Source organism: Patiria miniata, unplaced genomic scaffold (genome assembly GCF_015706575.1).
Source record: "Patiria miniata isolate m_02_andy unplaced genomic scaffold, ASM1570657v1 HiC_scaffold_20, whole genome shotgun sequence".
NCBI lineage: Eukaryota > Metazoa > Echinodermata > Asteroidea > Valvatida > Asterinidae > Patiria > Patiria miniata.
In genome coordinates, this window is record NW_024037059.1 from 41,547,055 (window position 1) to 41,574,613 (window position 27,559).

At 41.0% G+C, this 27,559-nt stretch overlaps 2 protein-coding genes across 2 annotated transcripts; both read left to right on the forward strand.

Annotated features, from left to right (window-relative positions):
• Positions 1 to 1,094: 1,094 nt before the first annotated feature.
• On the forward strand, positions 1,095 to 15,309 carry LOC119728134 (angiopoietin-1 receptor-like). Its single transcript, XM_038200209.1, has 15 exons — positions 1,095 to 1,520; positions 5,682 to 5,835; positions 6,413 to 6,757; positions 7,095 to 7,304; positions 8,190 to 8,276; positions 8,960 to 9,111; positions 9,615 to 9,831; positions 10,152 to 10,262; positions 10,852 to 11,018; positions 11,497 to 11,610; positions 12,239 to 12,309; positions 12,563 to 12,603; positions 12,966 to 13,062; positions 13,625 to 13,730; positions 14,172 to 15,309. The coding sequence occupies exons 2-15, from the start codon at positions 5,748 to 5,750 to the stop codon at positions 14,238 to 14,240; spliced, it is 1,875 nt and encodes a 624-aa protein (XP_038056137.1). The 5' UTR covers positions 1,095 to 1,520; positions 5,682 to 5,747; the 3' UTR covers positions 14,241 to 15,309.
• Positions 15,310 to 18,565: 3,256 nt separating this feature from the next.
• Positions 18,566 to 23,389, forward strand: LOC119728135 (hyalin-like). Its single transcript, XM_038200210.1, has 3 exons — positions 18,566 to 18,647; positions 21,243 to 21,506; positions 23,136 to 23,389. The coding sequence occupies exons 1-3, from the start codon at positions 18,566 to 18,568 to the stop codon at positions 23,387 to 23,389; spliced, it is 600 nt and encodes a 199-aa protein (XP_038056138.1).
• The last annotated feature ends 4,170 nt before the right edge of the window (positions 23,390 to 27,559 follow it).

A 27,559-nucleotide genomic window follows, 5' to 3' on the forward strand; every position in this document is an offset into this window, starting at 1 on the left:
CATGGCTGCGGCGACGCGCGCGCATACCAGAAACCGGAGACTTTTTTTTTTGGCCTTTGAGTGACAGATCCCACAATTTGATGAATTCGAGTCACAATTCAATTATTAAAAAACACCTCATCGCAAAAAGACCTTCCGGCGTTATAGGCCTAGCTAATCTGTATTTAAAATGTATGACTTAGTCATGCGAATCAGGTCATTTTCGGGGATTAACATAAGCAATTGCTGCCTAGGTTGGGAATCATATTAACTGCGTTGACGAAAGCTTTAGCCGCATTACTTCTGAGCTTGATTACGTAAGATCCGCCCTTTTATGTAAATTTTAACCATGCTACACGAATGCATGCCTTTGTAAGAATTCCTTCTCGGCGCAATGCGGGACGAGAATTCTTAATTACGAATCCACACATTCTGGTGTATTCTCCTTAACTTAGTATGTCAAGAAGTCCCACAAAACCCCAATTTTTCGGGCAAAAATTTTGGGCTGCTCTAAAAAAAAAATGTGACCCCCCAGCCAAATCCTGGGTGCGCCACTGTCCTGATCATGCCCAAATTTTTTTGCCGCAAAAAAATTGGGGTTTTGGGGTTACACCCTATTATACTACTCGAAAATAGGCCACATAATTATCACGCAGGTCAAATTGTGGGACTTTAAAAAAAGTGGGTGCGTCACTGGATCAGGGATAATAATAATGTAAAGCGCTTTGATCTAAGTTAAAAGCGCTATAAATAATGTACCTGTTGTTATTAATATTAAAAAAAATCACGAAATGGTACAATGAAGCGCCATTTTTTCATGCTGGTAATTTATTCTAATTACATTGTTGAAACACAGTTTAAACGCGTATTTGAATTCCTTCAACAATAAATGAAAGATAAAGCTACATACTAAGTTAAGGAGAATACACGAGAAAGTGTGGATTCGTAATTAAGAATTCTCGTTGCGCATTGCGCCGAGAAGGAATCTTACAAAGGCATGCATTCGTAGCATGGTTATAAATTTACAGAAAGGGCGTATGCGAAGATCTTACGTAATCAAGCTCAGAAGTAATGCAAGGAAAATGAAAAACCGTGGATTCGTAATTGTTTAATCACGGGCAAGATGAAAACTCCTGAATTCTTTAGTTGCTCGTCTAAAGGAAACGTGCAGTCCGGTGTGTTTTCACGAGGAGTGTGTTGGTGGTTTGGTGCATTCTCCGCGGTCTGAGGCCCCTTTAGCAGAAACATAGTTCAGACGATGAGTTGCTTTTACCAGTGCAGAGTTTTCGCAGTGATGATCTCATATCGGGAGAATCTTATAGTGAACTTGAAGACGTCGCATAGAACAATTTCAGGGGAAATTTGCCGTAAGACCTTCTACTAAAATCCTTATGGAATACAATTCTCCGATATTTCGGATACATTATGAATTGATATCCCGTATGTAAACCAGCAGATGATCTATAGAGCACACAGCGATTTGGAATATACTCGGGAATACCCGGAGCGGAATCTGATGTGACGTCGAAATCACGAAAAAGGTATAATATTAGCTTTTTAAACATCAAATCCAGTTTAAAAACATATTTGAAAGGAAAGAGTTCCATACCTGGACATCACTTGACACCCTGTGCACAAACCCTATGAGACTGAGCTGAAAAATTCCGGGTTTTTTCCCAGTAAATGCTTCAATATTTTCCCTGCTAAATTTGACTTTGTGTAGGACATGTTTTCGCCTTCTGATGACTGAAAGGTCACTGCAGGTAAAAAAAAATAGTGATGTCCATGTATGGAATTCTTCCCATTTGAAATCCTTCAACCATAAGGTAGGCCTAAAGATAAAGTTACGTAAGTCATAATAATTAAACATGAACCCCTCCACCGCTTGTGTGTGTGTGGGGGGGGGGGGGCATATACATTTTTGGGTACACTCTTTGAAATTCTCAGGGGAAAGATTCCCATATATGGCCATCACTATTTTTCCCCTTCAGTGACCTATTAGCCATCAGAAAGTGATAATATGTCCCAAAAAGTCAGATTTAGCAGGGAAAATATTGAAGTATTTACTGAGAAAACACTCGGAAATGTTCAGACCAGTCTCATACGGTCTGTGCACAGGGTGACAATTGATGGCCAGATATGGGAATCTTTCCCTCTCAGGATCACTTGATGACTCGAAGGTTCAAAACCACTGATACCATTTTGCTGACCCTCTTGGGCGGAGCCATGACATTAGAAAGTGGGGACTTCGCCCGTAAGATAAATAACCGATTCCGATAATTTCACTTTTATTTTTCGCATTTGGACACCTCACCCAAGTGCCGATGTAATTCTTAACTCGAGTGTTCATCTACTGCAAAAAGTCTTGATAAATGACTCTGCTTTGGGGCTTATTTCGCTATTTTTTTTCTCCAAATGGACGTCCCGCCCACTAAAAGTTCAGACTAAAATGGGTATTCATTTGTGCACTCTTCATTTTGGCTCAAAAACAATACCCCGAAAACAATCTTCTGGGGATGGAACAATGGCATCAAGTGGATTTGGGTTTTATAATGTTTCATTAATAATCCCTGACCATAAGCTAACTGACTCAAAGATTTCAATAATCGTATAATGTTGGCCGAGTTCGAAGTTTAAGAAACAAAATGGAATCTTTTGATTGGCTGCCTGTGATCACGTGAGTCTTAAACAATATCATGGAACCGTCAAACCAGCCAGAAAGCATGTTTTGGATTTTTTTTTTCTGAGCTATACGTTTTTAGTTGCAATAGTAATAGGTAATTGGGTCCATATGACGCGTCTTTGTTGTAAAGAAATATTGGGTGACTGGAGACGAAAATGGATGCTATGTGTAAATGATGCAATATAGCCTCTATCTTTTCCTGGTGCTTGTCGAAAAATCGCAGAACCCAGACCACTTATACGCTTCAACAAATCTACCGACAGTAAATTACAATAAAATTGATAAACATTCAGTTTTCCTTTCTCTATGATAACTATAGGGAAAATAAATAAAGGTCTAATTTTACGAAGGTTGTTTAAAATGGGAGATAAAGTCCATTACTTGATATTTCCCCTCCTCCCTTTCAATTTTCTTGACCGTTCCATTAAACCCCGCCCCTTGATGCTTTGACCGCCAATGACAACCGTGATCGATGTCCGATAAAGTGCGCTTGTGTATGACGCGCTTGGCTGGATGTACATGTACAACGGACAAACGTAAAGACAAATTTGTTTGTGCCTATAATAGGCCATAATTGTTTTTGACTGAATGAGGGGGCTGTAACGAACATTTCTGGTTACAAACAGTTGAAAAATCCCGTTTATTGAAGCAGTTATAAAATATAATACTTACTGATGTATATTTCCCATGCTATTTTCGAGTTTCACCTCGAAAGCTCTTTCAATTGCTATTTCCCCAGAAAATAATGTCCTAATATTACGGTAGTTATTTACTTTTAAATGAGACATCAATCGCAAAAAGCCACCGACGTTTAGTTACTGAATTATTTCTTCACAAAAACAATCTAATATTGGCTGCCAGACAATAAATTCGGCTCTCCTCAGGGCGGGTTCATTTTGTGCACAAAATGAAGAAAAAAATCAGAGGTTTGCAGACGCCCGAAATCGCAATAAGAAGTTTTATCGTTAAAACAAAACATTACAAATTCATTAGGGACATTACTTTCTTTAAATCTAAGAGTTTGAGATTGTAGAAATGTAACGTTTGAACGATATAACTAAAACCTATACTATTTACACAGTAACGCTTGTTTTGCACGATTTTCTAAAGATAGTGGATATTTTGCTGGTGGCAATCCCTATCAACAGAGGGCGCTGTACTCTCTAAGATAGGGCAGAATTATAAGATATATTAAATTACCACCAACGGTTGTGTAGCACCTTTGGCCTAGTGGATAACCAACGGATCTCATGAGCAGGAAGATACGGGTTAGATCCCCGCTGGCGAAACTTTTAAGGTTTCTCCCCCATCCCCCCCAAAATAAAAAATATTCTTCTTTTATTATTCTAACATGTCTCAAACATTTTATTGCAGAGTATTACATTTTCTTTTTCATATTTGTGGCTCTGGAGTTTTTTTTTAATGGGAAATAAAATCCGAAATTGTAAAATGGTCTGATTTTCATCTTGTGACTACGAAGTTACAACGATAATGTTGGCATGGAGCCAGACTAAAATTTGTCACCGGAAAATGTCAAAGTACAAAAAACAGTAACTGCGCATGTACAGTGCATATCCGGCAAGCTAACGTTTACTACAGGTTTGCCGTCTCCGGCTAAATATCAACTGCCTTTTTTCAAAACGTTAGGCCTATACCAAAAGGAATCAAAGCCTCAAACGGCCGGTTGAAGTTTTGCATCGGATTGTAACTAAACTTTGACTTTCTGGAAAAAAATTACAAACTCTCCAATGTTCAGAAGTTACACTATATTGTATCAATGTGTAAGGGTACTTCAATAACCTTCGAATCACATCTGTTAATACTCCGCCGGCCTCAGAATTTGCTCAAGACAGTATAATGCCTTTTATTAATTGATATTTTAAAATATAAACAATTCGGCATTGTCAAAACCCACTTACTTCCCCTCAAATATAGTCTTTCCGTTGGGGTATTTCATGCTGAAACCAAGTCGCTCCACAACGTAGGACCCGTCTGTAGGTATCACCTCCTCCTCCTCGAAATCCATCTCAATTCACCCCATGTGTTTTCGGGCCTCTGTTGAAAAAAAATGTATGATATAGAGACAGGCCCATTTCACATATTTTTTCCCTGTTTTATATTGGGGAGATGTAAAGTTTATATTGGGTTTAGCCCTTTGCCGACCCCGGCGTGGCAAGCTCGGTGGTCGAGTGGTTAAGACGTCTGCACTGCAGGGCGAGTAAAAAAATCCCAGGAAACCAAAATGGCAGGACCAATATTTTAATGAAGTTCTGCATGTATCACTATCAAAATCTAGGATATAAAAGCCCAATTAATAAGCTTGTGAAAATGTTCTCGCAAGCTCTCGGATAACACTGAGTGTATAACAGCATTTTTTAATGAAAACTTGCAAAAATTCAGAAAACACTTGTTATTTAATACAATACATAACTAGAAAATGATATCATTATTTTCAACTAGTCTTTATGCACATGGCAGTGTACTTCATTTGTTTCCCAAGAATATTCGGGGAATGGATTTGAAACTAGATTGATTTACGGCGTTGTAGGCCTTATGCGGGCTGTGAAAATCTTTTTAAGTAAAGATCGGTATTTTTTTTTCTTTAAAATCTCTTTTTTATTCAGAATGGTTTTCAAAATTGGACATTCTGAACTCATAATATTATTGTAAAATTCATCTTTTGTGTTCTTATAACTTTGCATGAGTTTTGTCTGTAACTTGTATAGGAATTTATGTGATTTTCCTCTACTGATGAACGGGTGCGGGACGGTGCCGTACGTCGTCATATTTGAAACGACCCAGGTCATGAAATCACCCAGTACGCATGCGCGTTCTCTGAACAAAGTGGTGCACAGGTGAATTGTAATAAACCTGCACTTCACGGCTGACTGACTCTTTTCAAAAAACCATGACGCCATGATCGAGGAAGTAAACTGTATATTAATAAACGCAATCGTATGAGCAACAACTTTGGTGTTTTTATAAAAACATAAATCTTGGCAACATCGCTATCTTGTAGTGATCAATCTGTATCAATCGTAGTACGAGTGCTGACATCAGTAACCACGTAGAACGTATCCAAGGCATGAAGATGAAAGTCCATCTATATCTTTACTCTGTGGTAGCGGTGCTGGTTTGCGTCTTGTTTGGAGGATTATGTCAGGACCCAACGGGTGAGTAAACGGTGCAAATATTGCATTGATTGAAATGTTCTCAAATCGACCAATCTGTGTGACATTATTTCACATAAGTCTTGCCCACTTCTTGTTTAGGGGTTACGGAGCGGCGATTTCTTGTGAACATTAATGCCGGGCAACAGGTTGAGAAACTTGAACGCGTGGGTGGGGTAATGGGTAGGGGTGGGGTAGGGGTGGGGTAAAGGGTGGGGTAAGGGCGGGGGCTGGACCCTATCTGACTACAGGCGGATCCGCTCATACATGAATGTAAGCACCAACGCATGCGCCTTTATGTCACTTCCCCGCATTTACAAACAGTACTTAGAACTAACCCACAATTTGTAGAAAATGCAGCGTACTAGTATAATAAATTACATGGGAGGGGGACCGAGACCTGTAAAACTATTGGCGTCCTCCGGAGGAAAAATGTCACCCCGTCCCCCAAGATCACAACACATGGATGTGACCATAAAACAAGCACTGCTTACTGACATCTGACCACAAAAACATGTCCACTGCACTGTGATTCGGGAGCAAGTTATTATGAAATTACCATTTCCCACTCTTTATGCAGATATCAACCATGGCTGTTATTTCGACACTCACCAACGGGCATTATCAGACCTGATAACATGTGAGGATGCCAGCGACGTGTGCTATGCGTCCTGTGGAATAGAGCATCGGTATTGCGAAAGTATGGATATGATGACTATCGACCTCTGCCGGGATCTTTGTAGGAGGAGAAACCTTCGATATTACGCCTTGGAGGCAGGGAAAATGTGCTTCTGTGGGGGCGCCCTCTCGGACCCGTTTCAGTATGGAAGTACTGAAGGCGTAGGGAACTGTTCGTCTCCCTGCACCGGAGACAGCAGCACTACCTGCGGTGGAGAGTTCAAGATGCAAGTCTATGAATTCCAAGGTTTGCATACGCTACAGTCACTTATTTTGAAAATCCAGGAGTTTTCGAACATTGTTAACTGGATAATTTACAAGGATGCTGCTGTCTTGTCGAACTAAACAATCCATTAATCACACGTTACCATCCTTACGCAACTTTGTTACCACCTCTTTGCGCTACCCCTCTAAGGTTTCCTTTCCCCGTAAAAAAAAAACCGCTATTTGTTCTGCTTCTTAACGATATAAGTTCCTTTGTAGATGAGACAATTTGACCTCGTTGTACGCAGGTCTGTTTCCCTATAAGTCATAACCTTATAATTGTATTTAATCAAAAATCCCAATGTTTTTTTCATCCACAGATCCTGTTCCAGGATCAGACTGCTTCCATCCTGGTTTTGTCAAGAACTCCTTTAGCTCGTTCGTTGAGGCTCTGCCAGCTGGAGCAAGTGTCAGTTACCTCTGCCTGCCGTTGCACAGAATTATTGGTGAAGCAGAAGTCACTTGTCAAGCAGGAGGAGGCTGGCAGCCCAACATGCTTCCAATCTGCAACTACACGGGCATCATAGAAGGTAAGCACATTAGAATAGCAAACACGTGGAAAAGAAAGAAAAAGACTAGACAAGCCAAGTAAACTGGTCCGAGACCAGTCTAAGAAACAAGTGCCAGTCAGTGAGATAGGTATCAAGAGGACACCAGACCGTACAGGGCGTACACAATTATATTCCATTGATTCAGAATGGCTATTTACTGCAAGTTTTGCATCTGGGCTACACAATGGTCCACATTATAAGTGGTAATCCTATACGATAGCACTGCCAGGCTGTCTTCGCCAGCCTACAGCCAGTCTTGGCCACTGTGACACTCAGTCACTCACTCACTTGGGTTTTTTTTGCAAGAAGCGGCATTAGGCTGGCCCTCTGGGACCAGCAGAAATTCCATCCCCTGTCTTTGCTCTGCAAGGAACATTTAGCAACAAACCTGGGTTGATTGGAAGACATCTTAGTGGCAGGTCATGGGTTCGATTCCTTGCTTTCTTAAAATTATTCATTTCCAATATAAAATCGATGACTCCTCAGACGCCCCCATGGCACTGTAGCTCGCAAACCTGTGGGAACTTGTAGAGAGAAGACATTCCGGAAATGTTACCTTTAGAAGTTGAAAACCCCAGGAAAATAATCTCTTCAAGTTGGAAAACCTGTGGAAAACAGGTAGCGAATAAGACGCCCCCAACTACATGTGCACCTGAGCGGGAATCGAACCCTCTGGAGCAAGCTCATGAAGTTTTAGGTTCCCGGAAAAACACCAAGATATGATTTTAAGCTTCTTAATAAAAATGTTGATGACCCAACAGCGTTACATTTCCACGTAACATGAACGGACCTGCCCCGTGAAATTTCCCACATATTGGTTTCTTATAATAAGGTATTTCTTGTATTTTCTCTTTGCAACTCCAGACCCCACTACAGAGTCTGTAACGACGATGCAAAACCCGACCACTATTCAAACAACAACAGCAGCAAAGCCGCTTACGACCAGTACCAGTAAGATTACAAATCTGAGAAGTCATAATCTCTATAATAAAATCTTTTCCTTTGACACAGCTCCCTTTTTGCACCTTTTAAAAGTCTTTTCTTTGTTGGTGTGTTTGTTCACATTACTTAGTTTAATTTGTTTGAGTTTTTCTGCAGGTAGATTAGTTCCTGTATTATTTTGTTGCAATGACGTCAGATTGTTCACCATCAGTTTCCACGCCGGTTCATATTTCACGTTAAAGAAAACGAAGCGAATCAGACGTCACGAAACGTTCGCTGCGAAATTCGCCGGAGTTCAGATTATCGTGTTAACTTGTGATAATATACGCAGTGCGAGTGTTTGCTATTCGCAAAAAATAACTTTCTGCGCTTTGTACGAAACAGCTGTGGCAAGATTTTTCCTGTGCGACAATAATTTTCAACAATAATTACGCCAGTTACTTTTCGGATAGCTGCAAATGATGGACTACAAGTTTAATGCACGAACTTATTTTTTGAAAGTAATTTCTCAATGCAAATGAAAAGGGCGAGGTTGTCCAAACCGGCCCGACCCAGGTTGTTTAATACTCAGTGCATTTAACATTTTGATGTATCGCAGGGGAAAGCTAATGATATTAATTTGTTAACAAGTTACATGTTTTCTATTTTAAGATGACAGTTGCTAACATACGTCCTGTTTTCTTATTTGTAAGTGAATGGCGAATCCGGCAATGAAGTCATCGTAGCCGTGGTCAGTGTTGTGGTCACATTGGTGGTCGTAGCGGTTGTAGCCGTCATCATAATATACTGCGCAAGGAATCGGATGCAGCGTCGTGACGACAGGTCAGCCCAGGATATACCCATGGTAGGCATGTCCAATGATTATTCTGATATCTTTCTTTAGTTGCAGAGAAATAGGGCCTAATAACTCTCTATAAAAATACAAACGGGACCTGAATATAATGCAGCATTTCGAGAAAAAAAAGTAGTGGCGCTAATCAACCGCATGTGTCGGTTGCGTCTTGTAGGATCGACTTTGCGAAAGGGGCACTCATCGGAGGCCTTGTTTTCTTTAAGGGTCCTCAATAGGTTTTGAAAACTAAAAAGCTTATTTTTGCCTTCCCCGAAACTAGAGGGGGGGGGGGGCACGAGGGGGGGGGGGGGAGCACGAGAGGGGGGGGGGGCAGACAGGCATCGAGCAAGTGGCCCATGCTGCTCCCTCCCCATAACGCGCACCCCAGTATACACCACTTTACCATAGCAATAATCAGTCTTAGCCAACCAACAGTTGGTTTTTAAGTAGTGATATCTAGTGATTAATAGTGATATTAGTGACACATCCATGTCGTCTTCCTATTGTAAAATCAGAATGATGAAACTACATACGAAGTGAGGATAGAAGGTATGTCGTCCACGGTCTACGAGGATGTCGGCCTGCCATCATGGGCGGCTAAGTGGGAGATTGCCTGGTCCAATCTAGTGGTGGAGGATCGGGTACTCGGCAGGGGAGACTTTGGGGAAGTCCGGGCTGGAGCCGTGAAAAAAGGCGGGAAAATGACCAAGTCAGCCATCAAGATACTCAAAGGTATACCATTATGTTACGGCGACTTTCGCATTAATTTAAAATAATCAATGCTTAAGAAAGACTGTATAACATCTTCATCTTTTTTACTTCTTCAACGTGTCATTACTAATTTTTTTTTTCAAAAAGGTATCTCTTTAAAAAACAAGGCAACTTAAAATTTAGATTTTCGAGAATCGACGTTTGTTTATTTACCTTTTTACAAAATTATTACAAGTAACTATTGGCAGGTCCCTGAGGGCGAGGTTTAGGTATTTCTTTGCAGATAAAAAAAATCACTTCTTAATTTGAGTAATGCTTTCGTCGTGCCCCTCGTTTCTCAGGTAATGCCACACCAGAGGAGAGGGCTGACTTCATGGAGGAATTCAGAACCATGTCCTCTATCGGCTATCATCCAAATGTTGTCTCCCTTCTGGGGGCGTGTCACCATCAAGGTACATCATGCAAAATGTAACGCGGACGAGGAAAGATACACTCTAAAAACTGTGTTTAGCATTGAAACACATTGCAAACTGAGCTCTGAACATGTTTAGAAGCTAAACATTATGTGTTCAATTCCTAAACAACAATAAATCGCTAAACACTGTACATCCTTACTTAAAACATGCTTAGTGTTTCAACATAATAATAATAATAAGAAACAATTCTTATTGTCTTGTTTTCTCTTTGGCATTATGGAAATAAATGTTGATTGATTGATTGATTGATATAGCGCAATATGCACAAAAAAGGTCTCTATGCGCTTCTGAAAGCATTAAACAAGTGTGTCTTAAGTTTTGATATGAAATTTTCCAAGGATGGGCTGATCTTTATTTCGTGAGGTAATTTAAATATGTGTACAAACTGATGTAAACAAAAGTGTTTTCAAAAGTGGTTAATTGCTAAACACATGTTTTGCAGTGTAGTCTATACTGGGTTTAATGACGGGAGGGGGATAGGTATCAATGAAAAAGTAAATGAGTAAATACATCAAATTTTCACGGAACGAATGGTATCTTCATTTCGCATTTTTATTCTCCAAAGATTTATTATTAGTGGCACTTGAGTATCTGCCAAATGGTGATCTGCGCAGCTACCTGCGCACGGCTCGCTCTCAGTCAGCCACGGATGACGAAGCCTTGTCCCCAGACCAGCTGGTGAAGATTGCCTTCGATGTTGCCAAGGGAATGAAACATCTAGCCATATCAGGGGTGAGACCTCAGTATAATGTTCCTTTCTCGGTTTTTAAAGCTATATAGTTAGAGGGTGGCAGGTTTTAGGGGATATTATTGAGAGACACAGAGACTAACAGTTGGACTACGTGTGTTTTATTTCAGTAAAATATCATCAAAATTATAAATCGTCGAACTTAAGGTGATCGCAATTAACCAATCGTCGGATTGTATGATTACCCTTAAGCTAGACAGTTAATTGACCGACAATGGCTTTTCAAAAGAAGTTGTATTTATCTAAATATAAGTGTCAACTGTCTAGGGTTCAACGGGTTAAGTGTCAATACAGTGTCAACTGTGTATAGGGACATAGGGACAAGAAAAGGAAGGCTCCGAAAACCTTACGACAGAATACAATTACTTGAAGTTTTCGAAAAGCATTTTTGTTATAGTGAGCGGCTGTGTGTCTCGCCATTACTTTTACAAACTTACAGCTTGAAGTGTTATCTATTGGCAGGTTATTCACCGAGATTTAGCTGCAAGGAACGTCTTGCTTGGAGAAAACCTGACTGCCAAAGTGTCTGATTTTGGACTTTCCCGAGGGGAGGACGTTTATGTTCAGACTTCAAAGGTGCCTTTTCGTAATTATGGTTCAAATCACTCGGAATCTTCTGTTGGTTCTTTAGAAGGCAGCCTTCGGCTATAGTTTATCAGAATGAGGAAAGGTTTTTAAGTTACTCATTCTTATAGCTTTTTGTTTAAAAAGAAATTGTTCACTCTTGTTTTTGTAACTGTAAGTTCATATAATATAATTATTATTTGTTTCATTTGTGTTATGTTCGGTTATACAGGGTGTTTCCAAAAAACGAAAATCCTGTAAAGGGTTTATATGGCCGCACTATCCTGTACTGAACATTCAATGGGCTTTAGTAATAAAGTAAAAGCTAAGAGCTTTCAGATGACACCTTGATGGCGTTGTTGCCGGTATTCTTCACTGATTACAATTTTAGTTTTCAAGACAATGATGCGCAATGATGCGTGACCCTGGAAAGTAAACCAAGGCATCATTACAAAGCACGTGTTCTACTTGAAGCTGACACCACGCGTTTTGCTGGTAAACGTATAGTCATCTGGCCATATCAAGGCAGGATTACCTATTTTCAAAGCACCATGTACTGCCTGCTGCCCCATAAAAATGATCTGATTGATGGATTACCTTTACTCAATTGTTATTTGACAATTTCTTCTTCTTCTAACAGAAGCGTGTACCCACCCGATGGCTCTCCATTGAATCTATGATGTATCAAACTTACACAACGCAGAGCGATGTGTAAGTCGTGCAATCAAAACTTGTCTTACACCAATTTTTTGTATAATTTTGATCAAAGTTTATGAAGTGGCAAAAATAATAACTGAGGAATTGTGTGATTGATACCACGTTAAACGGGAAAATAAAGATAAACAACCAAAAGTGTAAAAAGATTCACAAACTTACAGTATCACTCACATTTGCATTGGTTTGCTATGTTCATCAAAATTAAAACTAGTGTAATATTTTTCTTTATTTTATTAAAATGTATTAGATGGTCCTTCGGAATACTCCTGTGGGAGATTGCGTCTTTGGGTAAGATCACTGTTGATTGTTTTACTGTATGACAAACCTGCTTCACTATGCATTAAGTTCCAAACCTCATGTACTTATAATGAAATGCCAGTATTCAAAATCATATAAATATACATGAAGTTCAAAACTGAGTCTATTTCTTGAAATTTTATTTCACTCTTTGTTGATAAGTGTAGATTAAAATGCAGACTAAAAGTTGTGTAAGCTTCTGGGATTTTTTATCTGGGATTTTAAATTTGTGGTGTAAGCTATCTTTGAAATCGCACAATACTTTCCACTGCGAATGGTCAAAACGTATAGCATGCTCAGCCATTAAGACCAGTGTCCATCTAGTAATTGTTGGTGGATTTTTCTGTTTTTAGGTGGCACACCCTACCCGTCCATTGAAACTAAGTCATTGGCGGGCAAGTTGAGGGAAAGATACCGCATGGCAAAGCCGAGCAACTGTGACGAGGAAATGTAAATACCCTAACAAAATAATTCAATAGCAGAATAGTTTATATCAGAGCCTAACCCATGGGCGTCGCCAGGATTTTTTCTAGAGGGGGGCAAACATTTGTTTTTGCCAAAAAATGCTTGTATTTCTCAACACATTCTCGATTTATCAGTTTTTAGAGGGGGGCAGGGACATTTTGCCCCCTTCCCCCAACTCATTAAATTTACACCACTTTGTCTTCGCGCCTCTTTTTCTTTCTTTCTTTCTTTTTTTTTTCTTCCTTTTTTTTTTTTTTTTTTTTTTTGCTTTTCCAGGGGTGGTGGGGGGTGGGGGCAAGTGCCCCCCTTGCCCCCCCCCCCTCGCGACGCCCATGGCCTAACCTACTGTCCAATTGAGATGCGTTCTTGAGTCATATTTCGCAATTTGTTTTTTTGGGGGGGGGGGTGTGCAGGTACGGCCCTGCATGCATCAACCTCCCAAACTGAATAGTAGGCCTAAATATCACCATGCAGACTTCCTACTGTTCATTCCCTATTGCCATTGTTTCGCTAAAGCTTCATTAACACCAGTATGTTATGCCTACAGATACACTCTGATGCAGCGATGCTGGGATAAGGATCCGAAGAGCAGACCGACTTTCTCTGATCTGACACTCATCCTTAAAAGAATGACCGACAACAAGAGAGAACACGTGAGATCAATCATTTTGATCATGAAAAAGACACGAGCTATTATGGGTGAAAAAGAGTGTCTGGAGTTGCTAGATGGTTGGATGGGTTAAAGTTAAAGTGTTGTAGTGTAGCCAACAAAATATTAAAATACCTGTCATGTCAGAAACCAAAATCTGGAACACCTGTTTCAAAGGGGTGTCAGGTAAAGGCGTAAGCGTATATGGGTGGAAATTGGTGCATATTTGGGCGGGTTATAGTTTAGGTTGCATTGCTTAAGTTCGCCTATTTGCAAAGCTTAGCTGGATGGAAATAATCTTGACCTCCAGCAACTTGACTTGTCTTGAGAGTGGATTGGTATGGTCCACGAAAGTGTCGTAAAAATTAATGTTTACGCTTTGTCAGCATAATCTGTTGGGAAAACATAACGCACGTTTTTTTTTTTTTTTTCCCCCTTTGCACAGACGTACCTCGTCTTGGATGAGGCTGATTGGAAGAGTTCCATCATTCGCCCGGAGCTTGATGATAATTGAGAATTTCGTCACGGCACCTGTATGAAATAACTGCGGCTGTAACTACAGAAATATGTTGAGCGAGACAAATATTTCAACAGAAAATACAGTTCTCATTTGTTTTTGTTTTTTTTCCTTGAAAAATACTATTCGAAGTAGGCTTACAGCTTAATTTAGTTTTATGAAGGTGTACAACCTAAATCTTTCATACTTGTATTTTTGAAATATATAGTAGTGGGGTTCAGGAGAACACTTTACTTTTCCCGGAAAAAAGGAAACATAAATCTATCATATTTTGAGGGCGGACCGTTTTCCAGCTCACGATGGAAAAAAGGAACAACCTGAGCATAATTGCATGAATACATTGAGAATGGTGGGAGCTTATAATTCACAGTTAAGTTGATCGGGTATTTCGTTCAGGTAATTGTAGGCCTAAATCAAGGTACGTTCTAGCATTTTTTTTAAAGGTATCACTTTATTTTTTGCTTGGAGGAAATAAAATGTTAATTAGATAGAAACATATTAATAAAATAGCCCCTCAGGCCTACTACACAGAAATGTTCCGTTCCGTATTTATGCAGATATTTTTATGTTGTAATACTTTACGTTTTTGTTGTGAGTTATAAATTTGTTATTGAACATCGTATGAAATCCTTTAATCGGGACAGTTCAATCTGAAGGGCAAAACTGAAGGGCAAAACCTAATTTGAGAAATGTCATGTATCATCTCAAGAACGCGTAAATTGTATAGATTAGTTTCATTTGTACATCTATACTCAGATAGATATTAATTTTAAAGGTGATATGAATACCTTTGATATGTATACCCTAATTGATGGTCGGCCCATATCGGTCTGTTCGCCCGTATGCCCGTAATACTATTTTACGCTGAATGTCCGTATTTATGCAGATATTTTGTTGTAATATTTTACGTTTTTGTTTAAGTTATAAATTTGTTATTGAACATCGTATGAAAACCTTTAATCGGGACGGTTCAATCTTACCAATTTAGAAAGGGAAAATAGCCTTTTATCACACGGAAATATCGTGTTTGGTGGTAAAACCAATAATTAATGAAAAAGCTTGAAAACTACAAATCTACATATAAGAAGCTACAAATGAATTTTATCAAAATGTCACTTGACTGTATTGGTATTTAAAGCTCGAAGGCTCAGCCGATAATCAGGTAATACAACCTACAAAAGTAGTTCAACCCATGCGATGATACATAATGTAGGCCTTACTACATAGTTAATTAAAAGACTAGGTGTTTATGGGTACTCTTCTTAATTTAAACGAAACTGTAATTTTGTATTGACATCTAATATCAAAGGTTTTCGGTTAACTATCCGAGGGCATCTATTCACGCTTGTCTTCAAATGATTCCTCTTGAATTGATCCTTGACGATCCAGTTTTGCTTTTCGTTGCCAAGGTTCAAAGATGATCACTTTCCCTCGAGTTCAGGGAGGATGGCGCACAGGTTGTCATAATACCTTGGTCCGTCTAACACAAAGTAGGTCTAATGAAGTATAAAAAAGAAACCCCTCTTAAATGTATAAAAACTATTTGATATCGCTTTGTGGTTAATTTTATTGACAAGTGCAATTTTTTAAACATCTAAAATATTCCGTGCTTTTCCGGTCAACTGAGGGCGCTGTTGTTGCAATTTCATTTCAGGAAGACACTGTTCAGTTTTAATAGTGTTTGCCAGTTCAGAAAACCACGGTATGGTTTGTCTAAGTAATTCATTGGGGTTTTTTTTGGGAAAACGATTTTTTCAGAGCGACAGAGAAGGAAAAAAAAATAAAGACAAACCAGGCCGCATTGTTTGATAAATTTAACTAGGTTGCTCGAAACTGGTATTTCGTTTTTCATAGATTAGTATGCGCAGGCAATCGTAAACCGAACTGTAATTTATTGCCAACGAAGCAAAATATAATTGGTAGGTAATTAGTTACATATTATAGCCTCTTATCACACGTAAGTCACGTATAAATATCATGTATCGTTCCAAGAGAGCGGTAGATTTTGGTAGATCAATTTCACTTTTGCATTGATACTCAGATGGATAATTTCAAAGTGGATGTATGTAGACCTATTCCATTATAGTAGGCAAAGGCCATTGTATAAACTAATTGATGACCGGTCTATATAGATCGATCGACCCATTATTTCACTCAGAACATGCGGTACTTGCGCAGTTATTTTTATGTTGAAACATATAATCTTTTCACAATTGATAATATACATTATATAAAAACCATTAATCTGATTCAATGTTACTAATTTAGAACGTTGAAAGGCATTTTATTACACAGAATTATCAAGTGATGTATAGTAAAATAATTAATTGGAATCAGAATACATTTGTCAAATCGTATATCTGAGAAGTTACAGTAAGAGTTCCATCAAAGTGCGTTGTAACCAGGTGATACAACCTCTAAAAGTTTAATTGTAATCACATTTTCAATGTACTGTACACAGCTCACCCCGTGCGATAATACGTATTTAGGCCTAGTTTAGACAAGGTGTTTATATTGGTACTCTTCCTAATTTAAACGAAACTTTTATTTTGTACATCTAAAAATATCAACGGTTTTTGGTTAACTTTCCGAGGGCAGCTATAGTTAAGCCTCGTTATTTACACTTGTCTTCAAATGATTCCTCTTGAATTGATCCTTGACGATCCAGTTTTGCTTTTCGTTGCCAAGGTTACAAGATGATCAAGTTCTCTCGAGTTCAGGAAGGATGGCGCACAGGTTGTCATAATGCCTAGGTCCGTCTAACACAAAGTAGGTCTAATGAAGTATAAAAAAGAACCCCTCTTAAATGTATAAAAACTATTTGATATCGCTTTGTGGTTAATTTTATTGACAAGTGCAATTTTTTAAACATCTAAAATATTCCGTGCTTTTCCGGTCAACTGAGGGCGCTGTTGTTGCAATTTCATTTCAGGAAGACACTGTTCAGTTTAGGGGTTTTCTGTTCAAACAGTGAACCCAAAAAATTGCTCATTGAAAATATCTGTGAGAAAACTGCGCTCACTAATTACTGCCTTGTACTATCACAACAACGAATCAACACGGAAAAGAGAATTTACGACTGAAAAAAAATCCAAATATCTGGCAACTTTTTGTGCTGAAATGGCTGCAACACTTGACATTTCCAATTTTGTAAGAAAATACTTTGTGGCGTCAGGTTGCAACATTTTCCCCCACACTTTTGCTCATGAATATGGACATTTGCATTAGCATAAAAACCAAACAGGCAACGAAACTTACAAAGAAGCTGAATGGGATACAAAGGTGAATTTCCAAGGATTACATTAAAAATTACATGACATATGTCCTTTAATGCAATATCGTAGTGGTCACATCATCATGTTAACAACATAATAGATAATCGAATCCATGCAATGAAATCTTGAAAGTGGGAATTACCACAAGTAATTATTCTTCCACATGTTGCTATTTGCACATGGCTGACATATACGCACAAGCTAATAAATCTGTAATATGTAAATAATAAACGTACCAATTTATACATTGCTCAAATCCATTTTAAATAATTTGACTGTTTTATTTACATGTATGTTTCAATTAATCATACAAGGTTACATCAAGTGAAATTGCAATGTTAGGCAACCCCAAATAATTGAAGGCCTACCGTACGCTACAAAATGTAAGCTATGTTATAAACGGGCCTATTTTATACTGTAAAAAATAAAAATCTTAGCAATTATAACACCAGGAATGTTATTACACATAATCATGGTTACAATTTTGTGCCTTACCATGCCATTTTGCATGGCAACATCAAGCCTCACTTGTAACTTTGAATCTTAGCATTTACCCAGAAATGGCGAACCTTGTTTGCATTTAGCAGTAGGTGCAATCATTGCACCACGTATTGGCGGTACAAGTGCAACCAGGAAACAAAAATAAAAGAAAAACGAGTTGAATTGACGTGACGTTCAGGCCATGGCACCAGTTATTTTTGGCATTCTTGTATTTTTGAAAGGGAGTGCTATGAAAGGGATGAAAGGGAGTGTTATATATATATATATATATATATATATATATATATATATATATATATATATATATATATATATATATATATATATATATATATATATATATATATATATATATATATATATATATATATATATTAAACAAACCTACTGAAGCGATAAAGAAAACAAAAAATGTTGTGCCGTTTCCTGTTTCCACTGCAAGTACAGTTAGTGCAGAACACTGCAATAACAGATCAGGACTGTCGGTATACGCCATAGTAGCATTCAGGAAAGCGAATTCGGGGCGGAGGTTAAGGATCCGTAAATATGGAAGGCAAGGTCTCTTTGCGATTTGCTTTGGCAGTTTTTTACTACTCATTTCTTGTCGGAGTTCATCAAGTTCGAACAGGTTAGTGCTTGGATGTATGTCATGATACAATTTGTGTTGCTACTTTGAAGTGGTTCCTCTGTTAATTTAACTGTTTTTCATATTTCATAACAAATTAATGTTTGGTCTGATCCTCAGTCAAAGTACGCCTGTACGCAGCTTTGGGCCTTTGTATTGGTAGCTGGCTCGTCCTCTCTGTCAGTCTAGGCAATTTCCGACTGATTGTAATTCAACTTCTTAAATAAATTATAAAGTTTGCGGGTAACACCATATGGAAAGATATTCTTGGAAGATGCTTGGTTCTGAAAAGAACCGGTTGGTTGAGTGTTCTTAATGAAACACAAAAGCAACATGGCCTACTAAATTGTTGAAGGCATTAACAACAAATGAGGGCACGACATGGATGTTTAGTATCGTTAAAAAAGGCCCAAACTGCTTGTATTATTTAAAGGAGGAATATAGGACGCCATTTTTTTTAAAATGAAACTTAAAGGAGATTTATGATCGGGCGGTTTTTGTCAACAACTGTTAAGGGAAAGTCGTTCGCCTTCTAAATGTTGCCCAAAATCATTAACCCCGGCCTTTTCTATTTTTAAATGTCTGATAACTTGGAGTCGGCAACTTTACGTCTTTTGTTGCAATTTAAATAACTGGATTTGGAGGATTAGTATGTAATAGCAAATATTGTTAAACTGACTTGCTTCACGTTTTGGGTTCGGAGATGGCGGAAAATCCAAGAAAACCAACCATATTTTTGTAGTCTGGTTTCCTGACCCCGGCTGGGCTATTTTGACCATCTCTCAGCCGGGGGGGGGGGGGGGGGGGTGGATTCCGTGCCCCTCCCGTACGATCTCGGCCATCGATTCACGCAAAATTAAGACACTCGGTACATGCATATCAATAACTTATCATGAACATACCCAAGAAGTTTCATGACTATAGGTCAAAGGGTTTTGGAATTGTGGCTAATTCATTATTCATATGCATGAATGGTAATTCTGCTCTGTGTACACTACACATATGGGGAAATTCAGTTTTCACGGCGCGTTGCGCCGGTAAATATTTCGCCGTGGTCCGATGTTTATGTTTTTGGTATCAAAAGATGTGCAAGGCTCGAGGCTTAAAGTCATAACAGCTCAGGTCGTGACATTTATCATTCGAGGCTTTCGCGGAAAAAGCAGATTCTGCCCCGGCCCATTTAGGGTTAAGATAAAATGGAGAAATTAGACTTGGGGAATTGTTCGGTCAGAGTATCAGTCTACAGGCTTGTACCCCTTCACAGGCGTGTAAGCAATTGCAAAGGAAATGTGGAATAAGTAAATATGAAAATTAGGAGCTGTTTTTAGAAAAAGCCGTTTTTTTCCAACGCTGGTCGGCCGACCAGTGTTGGAAAAATACAAGTTTTCTTAAAAATGTCAGCACACCAGGAGCCATGATTTTACAGAATGTTTAGACTGTCATTCTTTAACAATTCATTAAGATATTTCGTAATAATTTGTTCATTTCGCTTTTTGATGTTTGCAAATGTTGTATCTTCCCTTTAAGCTCGCCACACATGCAAGCTTAGAGTCGAGGCTGTTTACTCTTGATGTATGCATTACGTGAACAGGTCTAAATCCCGCCTCCTAAATTGAAAATCACAACGGTAATATTTGCCCCCAACCAGAAGTTACTGTTCAGTATTTAAAACCTAAGTGGTTGAAATGCTTGAATGTTACCTTCATGGAGACACTGATGATTTTGCGTATTTTTTGTGGTAAGACAAGAGTGAGTATTTTGATAATCGTGTAACTAATCACCGTCCATGCACAGAGCTAAACAGCGATTTGAAAACAACAATCATAATGTGCGCGCAGAGGTGATTCAATCAATGGCTTTAAGGATGCCAGCTTCCGGTCCTCATCCTTTTAGGGCGGGGGGGGGGGGGTGGCTGGGGGAAACAGTCTGTCGCCTTGCAATGCGAAAATCTCACCATGTGCGGCGAACCTGGCTACGTGCTGAGCTAGCCTCAAGGGACTTTTTGCTCAGCACGTAGCTTTCGTGTGCTATATCGCAAGTCACAACTCTTACTCGAAATAAAATCGATCATGCGCACGCAAAAAATGCGTCAATTCTTAAGGGGACACTGCCTCCTGAAACGAAAACCAGAATCAGAAAGATCATTAACAAAAATAGGATAAAAACATCCACACAAAGTACAACTATCCTTTTAAACAGTCAGGCAAATTAGGACCGAGTTATGGGGACTTTCTGCTATCCCCGCAGCATTTTCGGTCCCCACAAATACCTCGTAAATTCGAGTGTAGTGTCTCCACAACGTATTGTACATTGACTGAAATTGTGAAAACACAGGTAAAAGCGGATGCGTACTTCGTCATGTGCTATTATATAAAAAGGCGGGTTATTTCCGTCTTTTCTCGTTGTCGGTACGACATTAGGTTTCCTTTCAACCAGATGTTTGAAATAGGATAAGTAAACACTCCAAAACATTAACATTTCGGGGATTTGAGTGCCCCTTTTATTCTCTCCAATGGACTACACTGTGAGCGGTCACAATTGCCCCATCTGATGTACTCAAAGAGTCCATAACAACAGTTCCATTTCCATTTGTCTTAGTCTCAGGCGGGGACACGACCCCTCCAACCATTGTCTGCCCTGCAAACATCTTCGGTTACGTCAGAGAGATCACTCAGGTCATGACGTTCACCTGGTCCAATCCCACCGTTTCGGATGACAGTGGTGTTCAACCCACAGTGACCACCAGCCCAAATTATCCTCAGCCCACTGGCACCTTTGATTTTGGCACGTACCCAATCACCTACACTGCTGAAGATGGAGCTGGAAATATGGCCTCCTGCACACTCACTATCAACGTCATTCGTGAGTATACATTTATGTAGGATTTGTAATGATGATGAAGACAGCTTCCTACCAGATGGTAAGAATCATGCTAAAAACGAGGCTGACATTTGGTATGAGGTTACATTTTAGTATAGCCGCTTATAAATAGTGTATTGGTTCAGACTAGTTCGGCGGCAGCCATCGACCAATAGTGTTACCAAGATGCGCGCGCGCCCCGACTTTAAGACCGTAGTTTTCCAGTTCCACCTGAAAATAATGGCTTAAATTTTTTTCGTCCAATTGGTTTATTACAGAGGTTTCCCTTGTGAATTGATATGCATACCTTCCGTTACAACAGCTAGTCTATTTCTTTCTTGAGCAAAGTGTACAGGATGACTAAAAAAAGGAAACACAAATGGTAGGACCAATATTTTTTTTAACGAAGTTCTGCATGTAGCACTTTCAAATCTGGGATGAATGTGAATTGTTTTCGTTTTGTTGAAAGAACGGGGCCGTACCCGTACGTTCGATGACTAGTAATTTCAACGCCTCATAATTCCGGCAACGGACAAACAATGTTTCGGACTTAAGAGGCGTCGGACTTTAAAATATGAATCGTCAGACTATAGTATGAGGCGTCGGTCGGACCTATGGGGCGTCGGACCTATGGGGCGTCGGACTCATGTGCAGACCCCGAAAGACCTTTTTGTGATCCGTGGACAGAATTATAAAAAGGTGGTTGTGTTCAAAATTCGTAACTTGAAAAGTACACGAGCGATTTAAATGATTCTTCTACTAAAATACAGCTTATTAATTGAGCCTTTATATCCTAGATTTCGAAAGTGCTACATGCAGAATTTCATTAAAAACAATGGTCCTGCCATTTGGGTTTATGTCAACCTCTGATGAAAGCCTCGTGTCTTGGGTTATGAATGTTTTCACATTCTAGCGGGATGCAGTCGTAAAATTTGTATTGTTTGCAGGTTTTAAAAAGTTGTCAGTGGAAAAAGAAAAAGAAATGAAGATGTAAGTAAATAACAAAATCAAGGACAAATTAGCCAGGGGGCCGGGGCGACTTGATACAATCATTTGACATGTCTGGCAAGGCAGACATTTTCGTCATGTTAATCCCCCGAAGTATCCGAATTATTCGTTATTCCATGAAGCAAATCTGCTCCAGAGAGCCTACCTTTGCAATCATCACCTGCTATTGCAAACCGGAAGTGGGAAACTGTCAACAATTTTGAGCGATAATTTGACAGATTTTCGGCGAATAGGATTTCTCGTCGTTGTAATTGGATGCAAACACATCGTACGATCGCCTAGGTCATACCCCATTTCAGCATTACATACTGCACTGATGCTCTGTTAATCTGGTGATCTTGTGTGCTAAACCGTAACTTCCTCTTGCAAAATCTCATTAAGGTGGGGGCGTGATTGTTATAGCTACAATCCCGGCCAAAATGGTTGGGACACTTCCTGAGCCTGCCACGGTCACCCACTCCCCCGCTCCCCCGGTCAATGTTGTTCTCTCCAGCTGATGGAGCACACACCGCGCAATGAGAGACAACATTGAACGGGGGCGGGGGGGGGGGGGGGGCTCAGCGAGATTTGGCCAGGATTGTAGAATCATAATACTCACCCAAGTGAATAATTTTCCTCCAACAGTGGACACCCAACCTCCGACTTTCACAGGTTGCCCGGATCAACGCCAGTCCCTGGTGCCGTCCGACAGCGACAGTGTGATAGTCACATGGACTGAGCCTGTAGGTTCTGATAACATTGGCATTACCAATACTGAACGTAGCCATAGACCGGGAGACAGCTTCAGTTTGGGTGTCACTCAAGTCACCTATACCTTCTTTGACCGGGCCGGCAATCAAGCCAGCTGCATATTTTCAGTCAATGTCACAGGTTGGTAGTTTAGTACATGAACAAAAGAAAGTAGGCCGTGTACGAAACGATAAGCGCATCGATGCATCAGTGAGCGCTAGACCAGTCGACCGAATCATAGGGTTGCAGACAAGTAAGTAAATTTACATAGATCTCAGTGATAAATGCCCCCACTTCAGAAATTCAGGAAAAATACTCACAACTCTCTGAGGTATTCAAGACGTACATCAAATTAAAGCTTACTTCATCATCTTTCAATTTCTGTTCAATTTTCTTTTGGTTAACCATGACTTTTGGGAGGAAATGCCATTCAAACATCCAAAGATGATCACCCCTAAAAGCAGTCCTGAAGCCCATCACCATTTTGAAAATGGACGCCTACGCTCCATTGCAAAATAGAGCCATTTTATGACCTACATCATCCACATTTCACGGAAATACGAGCTCGCAGTCCTCTGCACGGCTTCCAACCTTCTCTTTTTACAAATCATCAAGTTCACGGCCTTCAAAATGCTCTCTCATCATCTTGGCCTGTCCCGTCGTAAACGACGATGAGTTCGACGTCTTTCACAATCGTCAATGTAGGTCTTTGAAGAGACTGAATGCCCTGAGTGGATAGCAGAGCGCCAGGAGGAGCGACCCAGTGCAACAGACTCCCAGGTATCATGCGGAATGTCAAAGGCAGACAAGTCTCGCTTAAGGACGTCCTTGAAGCGCAACCTAGGACGACCACGAGGACGTGGGGCATCAGCCAGTTCACCGTAGAAGATGTCCTTAGGGAGGCGACCATCATCCATTCTGCGAACATGACCGGTCCATCGAAGGTGACGTACTCTCAGCATGGTGAACATATCAGTCACTCCAGTGAGAGCAAGGATGGTGGAGTTCGGAACGCGGTCTTTCCAGGTGATGCCAAGTATGGAACGAAGGCAACGGAAGTGAAATGAATTTAAGCGTCGCTCCTGGCGGCTGTATGTGGCCCAAGTCTCGCTGCAGTAAAGTAGGACACTCAGTATGCAAGCTGTGTACACACGGATTTTAAGATTGATGGAGAGGTCCCGGTTGTCCCACACGCGGGAACGAAGCTGACCAAAGGTGGTTGAAGCCTTCCCAATGCGAGTGTCGATCTCCGCATCCAGAGAGTTGTTGTTAGTGATCGTGGAACCAAGGTAGCAGAACTTGTTTACCACACTTAGTGCTGAACCATTGATGTAGATGTTGGGTGGAGCTGGTGTCCCCTGAGAGAGAACTACTGTTTTGTTGAGGCTAATCTTCATGCCAAACTCCGAGCACGCTTTGGCAAAAGAGTTGCAGAGGTCTTGAAGTTCAGCTTCGGATTGTGCAACAAAGGCAGCGTCGTCTGCATACAAGAGCTCTCTGATGAGAACCTTTCTGATCTTTGTTCTTGAACGGAGGCGTGAGAGGTTAAAAAACTTCCCAGAGCTGCGGGTGTGGAGCAGTACTCCTGAGGGGTCAGGAAATGCACGGTGAGGTGATGCAGAGAAGTAGATTTCAAACAGGGTGGGAGCAAGTGTAACCGTGAAAAATGACACACTTGGGGAACTCGCACAAACTAAGACTCTATGCAAGTCAGGGGGAGGGACTCCTATGTTGAAAACCAAAAGCTAATGCAAGTTAACTATGTGGCCCTGCCACACACTCGCCAACTAAAATACATTGCTATCCTTAGCAATGGCGCAAGGAGAGTGTCAAGACTTATTACTAGAATCCTCGAAAATTGTGTGACCACTATGGGCATAATTCATTAACTATTCACTGCCAGTCTCCAAACCTGCGAGGCGGACGGATGCCCCTCTTTGGTCGTCGGCTGGTCCTCACCTCCAATACACTGTCAGAACTAGCGGAGCTATCAGTGGACACTTCAGACTCATCAGCTGTACTGCTACCATAGGATGACTCTGGTTCTTCATCCTGCAACTGATGTGGGGGTGGGGGTAGATGGAGATGCGGAGGATAATCTTCATCCTGGAACTGTGGAGGGGGTTGAAGTAGATAAACCTGAGGTCCGTCCACATCTTGGGACTGCGGAAGGGGTGGAAGTAGACCCTCATCTGTTTCATCCTCTACCTCGAAAGGACAAATGGCCAGTAGGTTTCGATGTAGATTTCTCGTCTTCGTAGATCCACGTTGCTGAATGGTATACACTGGCAAGTCTCCCAGTTGCCTAAGGACGATGTAAGGTATTTCCTCCCATTTGTCTCTCAGCTTACCTCTGCCTCTTGGTGTTTTGTTGGCGACAAGGACTCGATCTCCTGGCTGAAGTTCTCTCTCGGTTCCACGAATCTTTTTGTCATAGTTCAACTTTTGCTTGTGCTGTGCCTTCTTGGTTGCGAGCTTCACCTTTTCGCTGGCATTCCGGAGGTGTTTCTGCATCTGCTGGACGTACAGGGACTGGGGACGGCTCTCCTCTGACTCTGGCTCCCCTGGAGTTACAAGGTCCGCGGGTAGCCTAGGTTCCCTCAAGAACATCAGATAGAATGGACTATAGCCTGTTGTCTCATGTCTCGTACTATTGTAGGCATAAGTCATCGACTGCAAGTGCATCGCCCAGTTAGGCTTCTGGTCAGGTTCAAGGGTTCCCATCATAGACAATAGCGTCCGGTTGAAACGTTCCGTCATCCCGTTGCCTTGGGGGTGGTAGGGAGACGTTTTACTTTTCACAGTACCGAGGAGATTACACAGCTCCTTCACTATAGCTGATTCAAAACATCTCCCCTGATCAGAGTGAATACGTTCAGGGATGCCGTAGTTCTTGATATACTTCTCCCATAAGACTCGTGCCACTGTATTTGCAGTCTCATCTCTCGTCGCGTACGCCTGTGCATACCGGGTGTAGTGGTCTGTCACTACCAGGATGTGTTCGAAACCACCTTTCGACCTCTCCAGTGACAAGAAGTCTATACAGACCAACTCTAATGGTCGGGTTGTCTGGATGCTCTGAAGGGGTGCTTGTCGCCAAGTGTCCGGTAGTTTCCTTAGGGCACATCGCTTGCACTTCCCGACATATGCCCTCGTTTCAGAATATAAGCCGGGCCAGAAGTAACGGTCTCGTACTAGCTGGACTGTCTTCTCGAATCCAAGATGTCCCATCTTGTCATGGAGATGTTTCAGGACCTGGGGTCGCAGTGACTTCGAGGGGATGGGCAGATAGTTGTCTCTATCCTCTGTGATATGGACGTAGAACAGTGCACCGTCTTTCACGTGAAGGTTATCCCATGACCTCAACAATCTGCGGACTGCAGGAGCTTCAGCCTTCATCTGCCTCTTACTTGGTCTAGACTTTCGTGTCAACTTAAGAGTTGTCACACGACTGATGTCCAAGTCCTGCTGTGTCATTGCTACGCCTGGTATCTGTTCAAGTACAGTTCCCACTGTTGCATGCTCCCTGGCCTCAGGCCCTTCAGACACGTCACATGACCCAGAGGAAGCGCATTCTTCAGAGTACGTACGCTCCGCCATTGAAGTGCTCGGGTCTCCTTCCTGAGGAACCATCTGCTGAGCTGCTATTGGATGTTGAGTAGTCTCCTTGTCTACCTCATCAACTGCATTCAGGATCTGTTGTACATCATTCCTGGGGATTCTGGACAATGCATCGGCATTCGCATTCAGTTTGCCTGGTCTATACACAATGCTGAGGTTGTACTGGGCGAGGTCACTAATCCAACGATGACTTTGGGCATCTAACTTGGCCTTCTTCAACACATACGTGAGCGGATTGTTGTCCGTCATAGCAGTCACCTCGTTACCATACAGATAGTCCTTGAACTTATCTGTCACCGCCCAGTGAAGTGCCTTGAACTCCATCTTGTGTGCTGGATATTTCCTTTCGGCGGCGGACAGAGAGCGGCTAGCATATGCAAGCACTCGCTCCTTGCCTTCTTGTGTCTGCGTCAGAACTGCTCCTAGACCGTCTCTGGAGGCATCAGTCTGCACTGTAAATGGGAGGCTGTAATCAGCGTACGCCAAGATGGGTGCAGAGATCAGCTTAGACATCAGTGTGGTGAAGGCCTCTTGACACTCAGTGGTCCAGACAAAAGTTGGCTCCTTGCCACCTCGTTTTCCCCCAGTTAAGGCGAAGAGAGGAGCTGCTATATTGGCATAGTGTTGGATGAACTTCCGATAATAGCCAGTCATCCCCAAGAAGCTCCTCACACCTCTCCTACACGTGGGTACAGGCC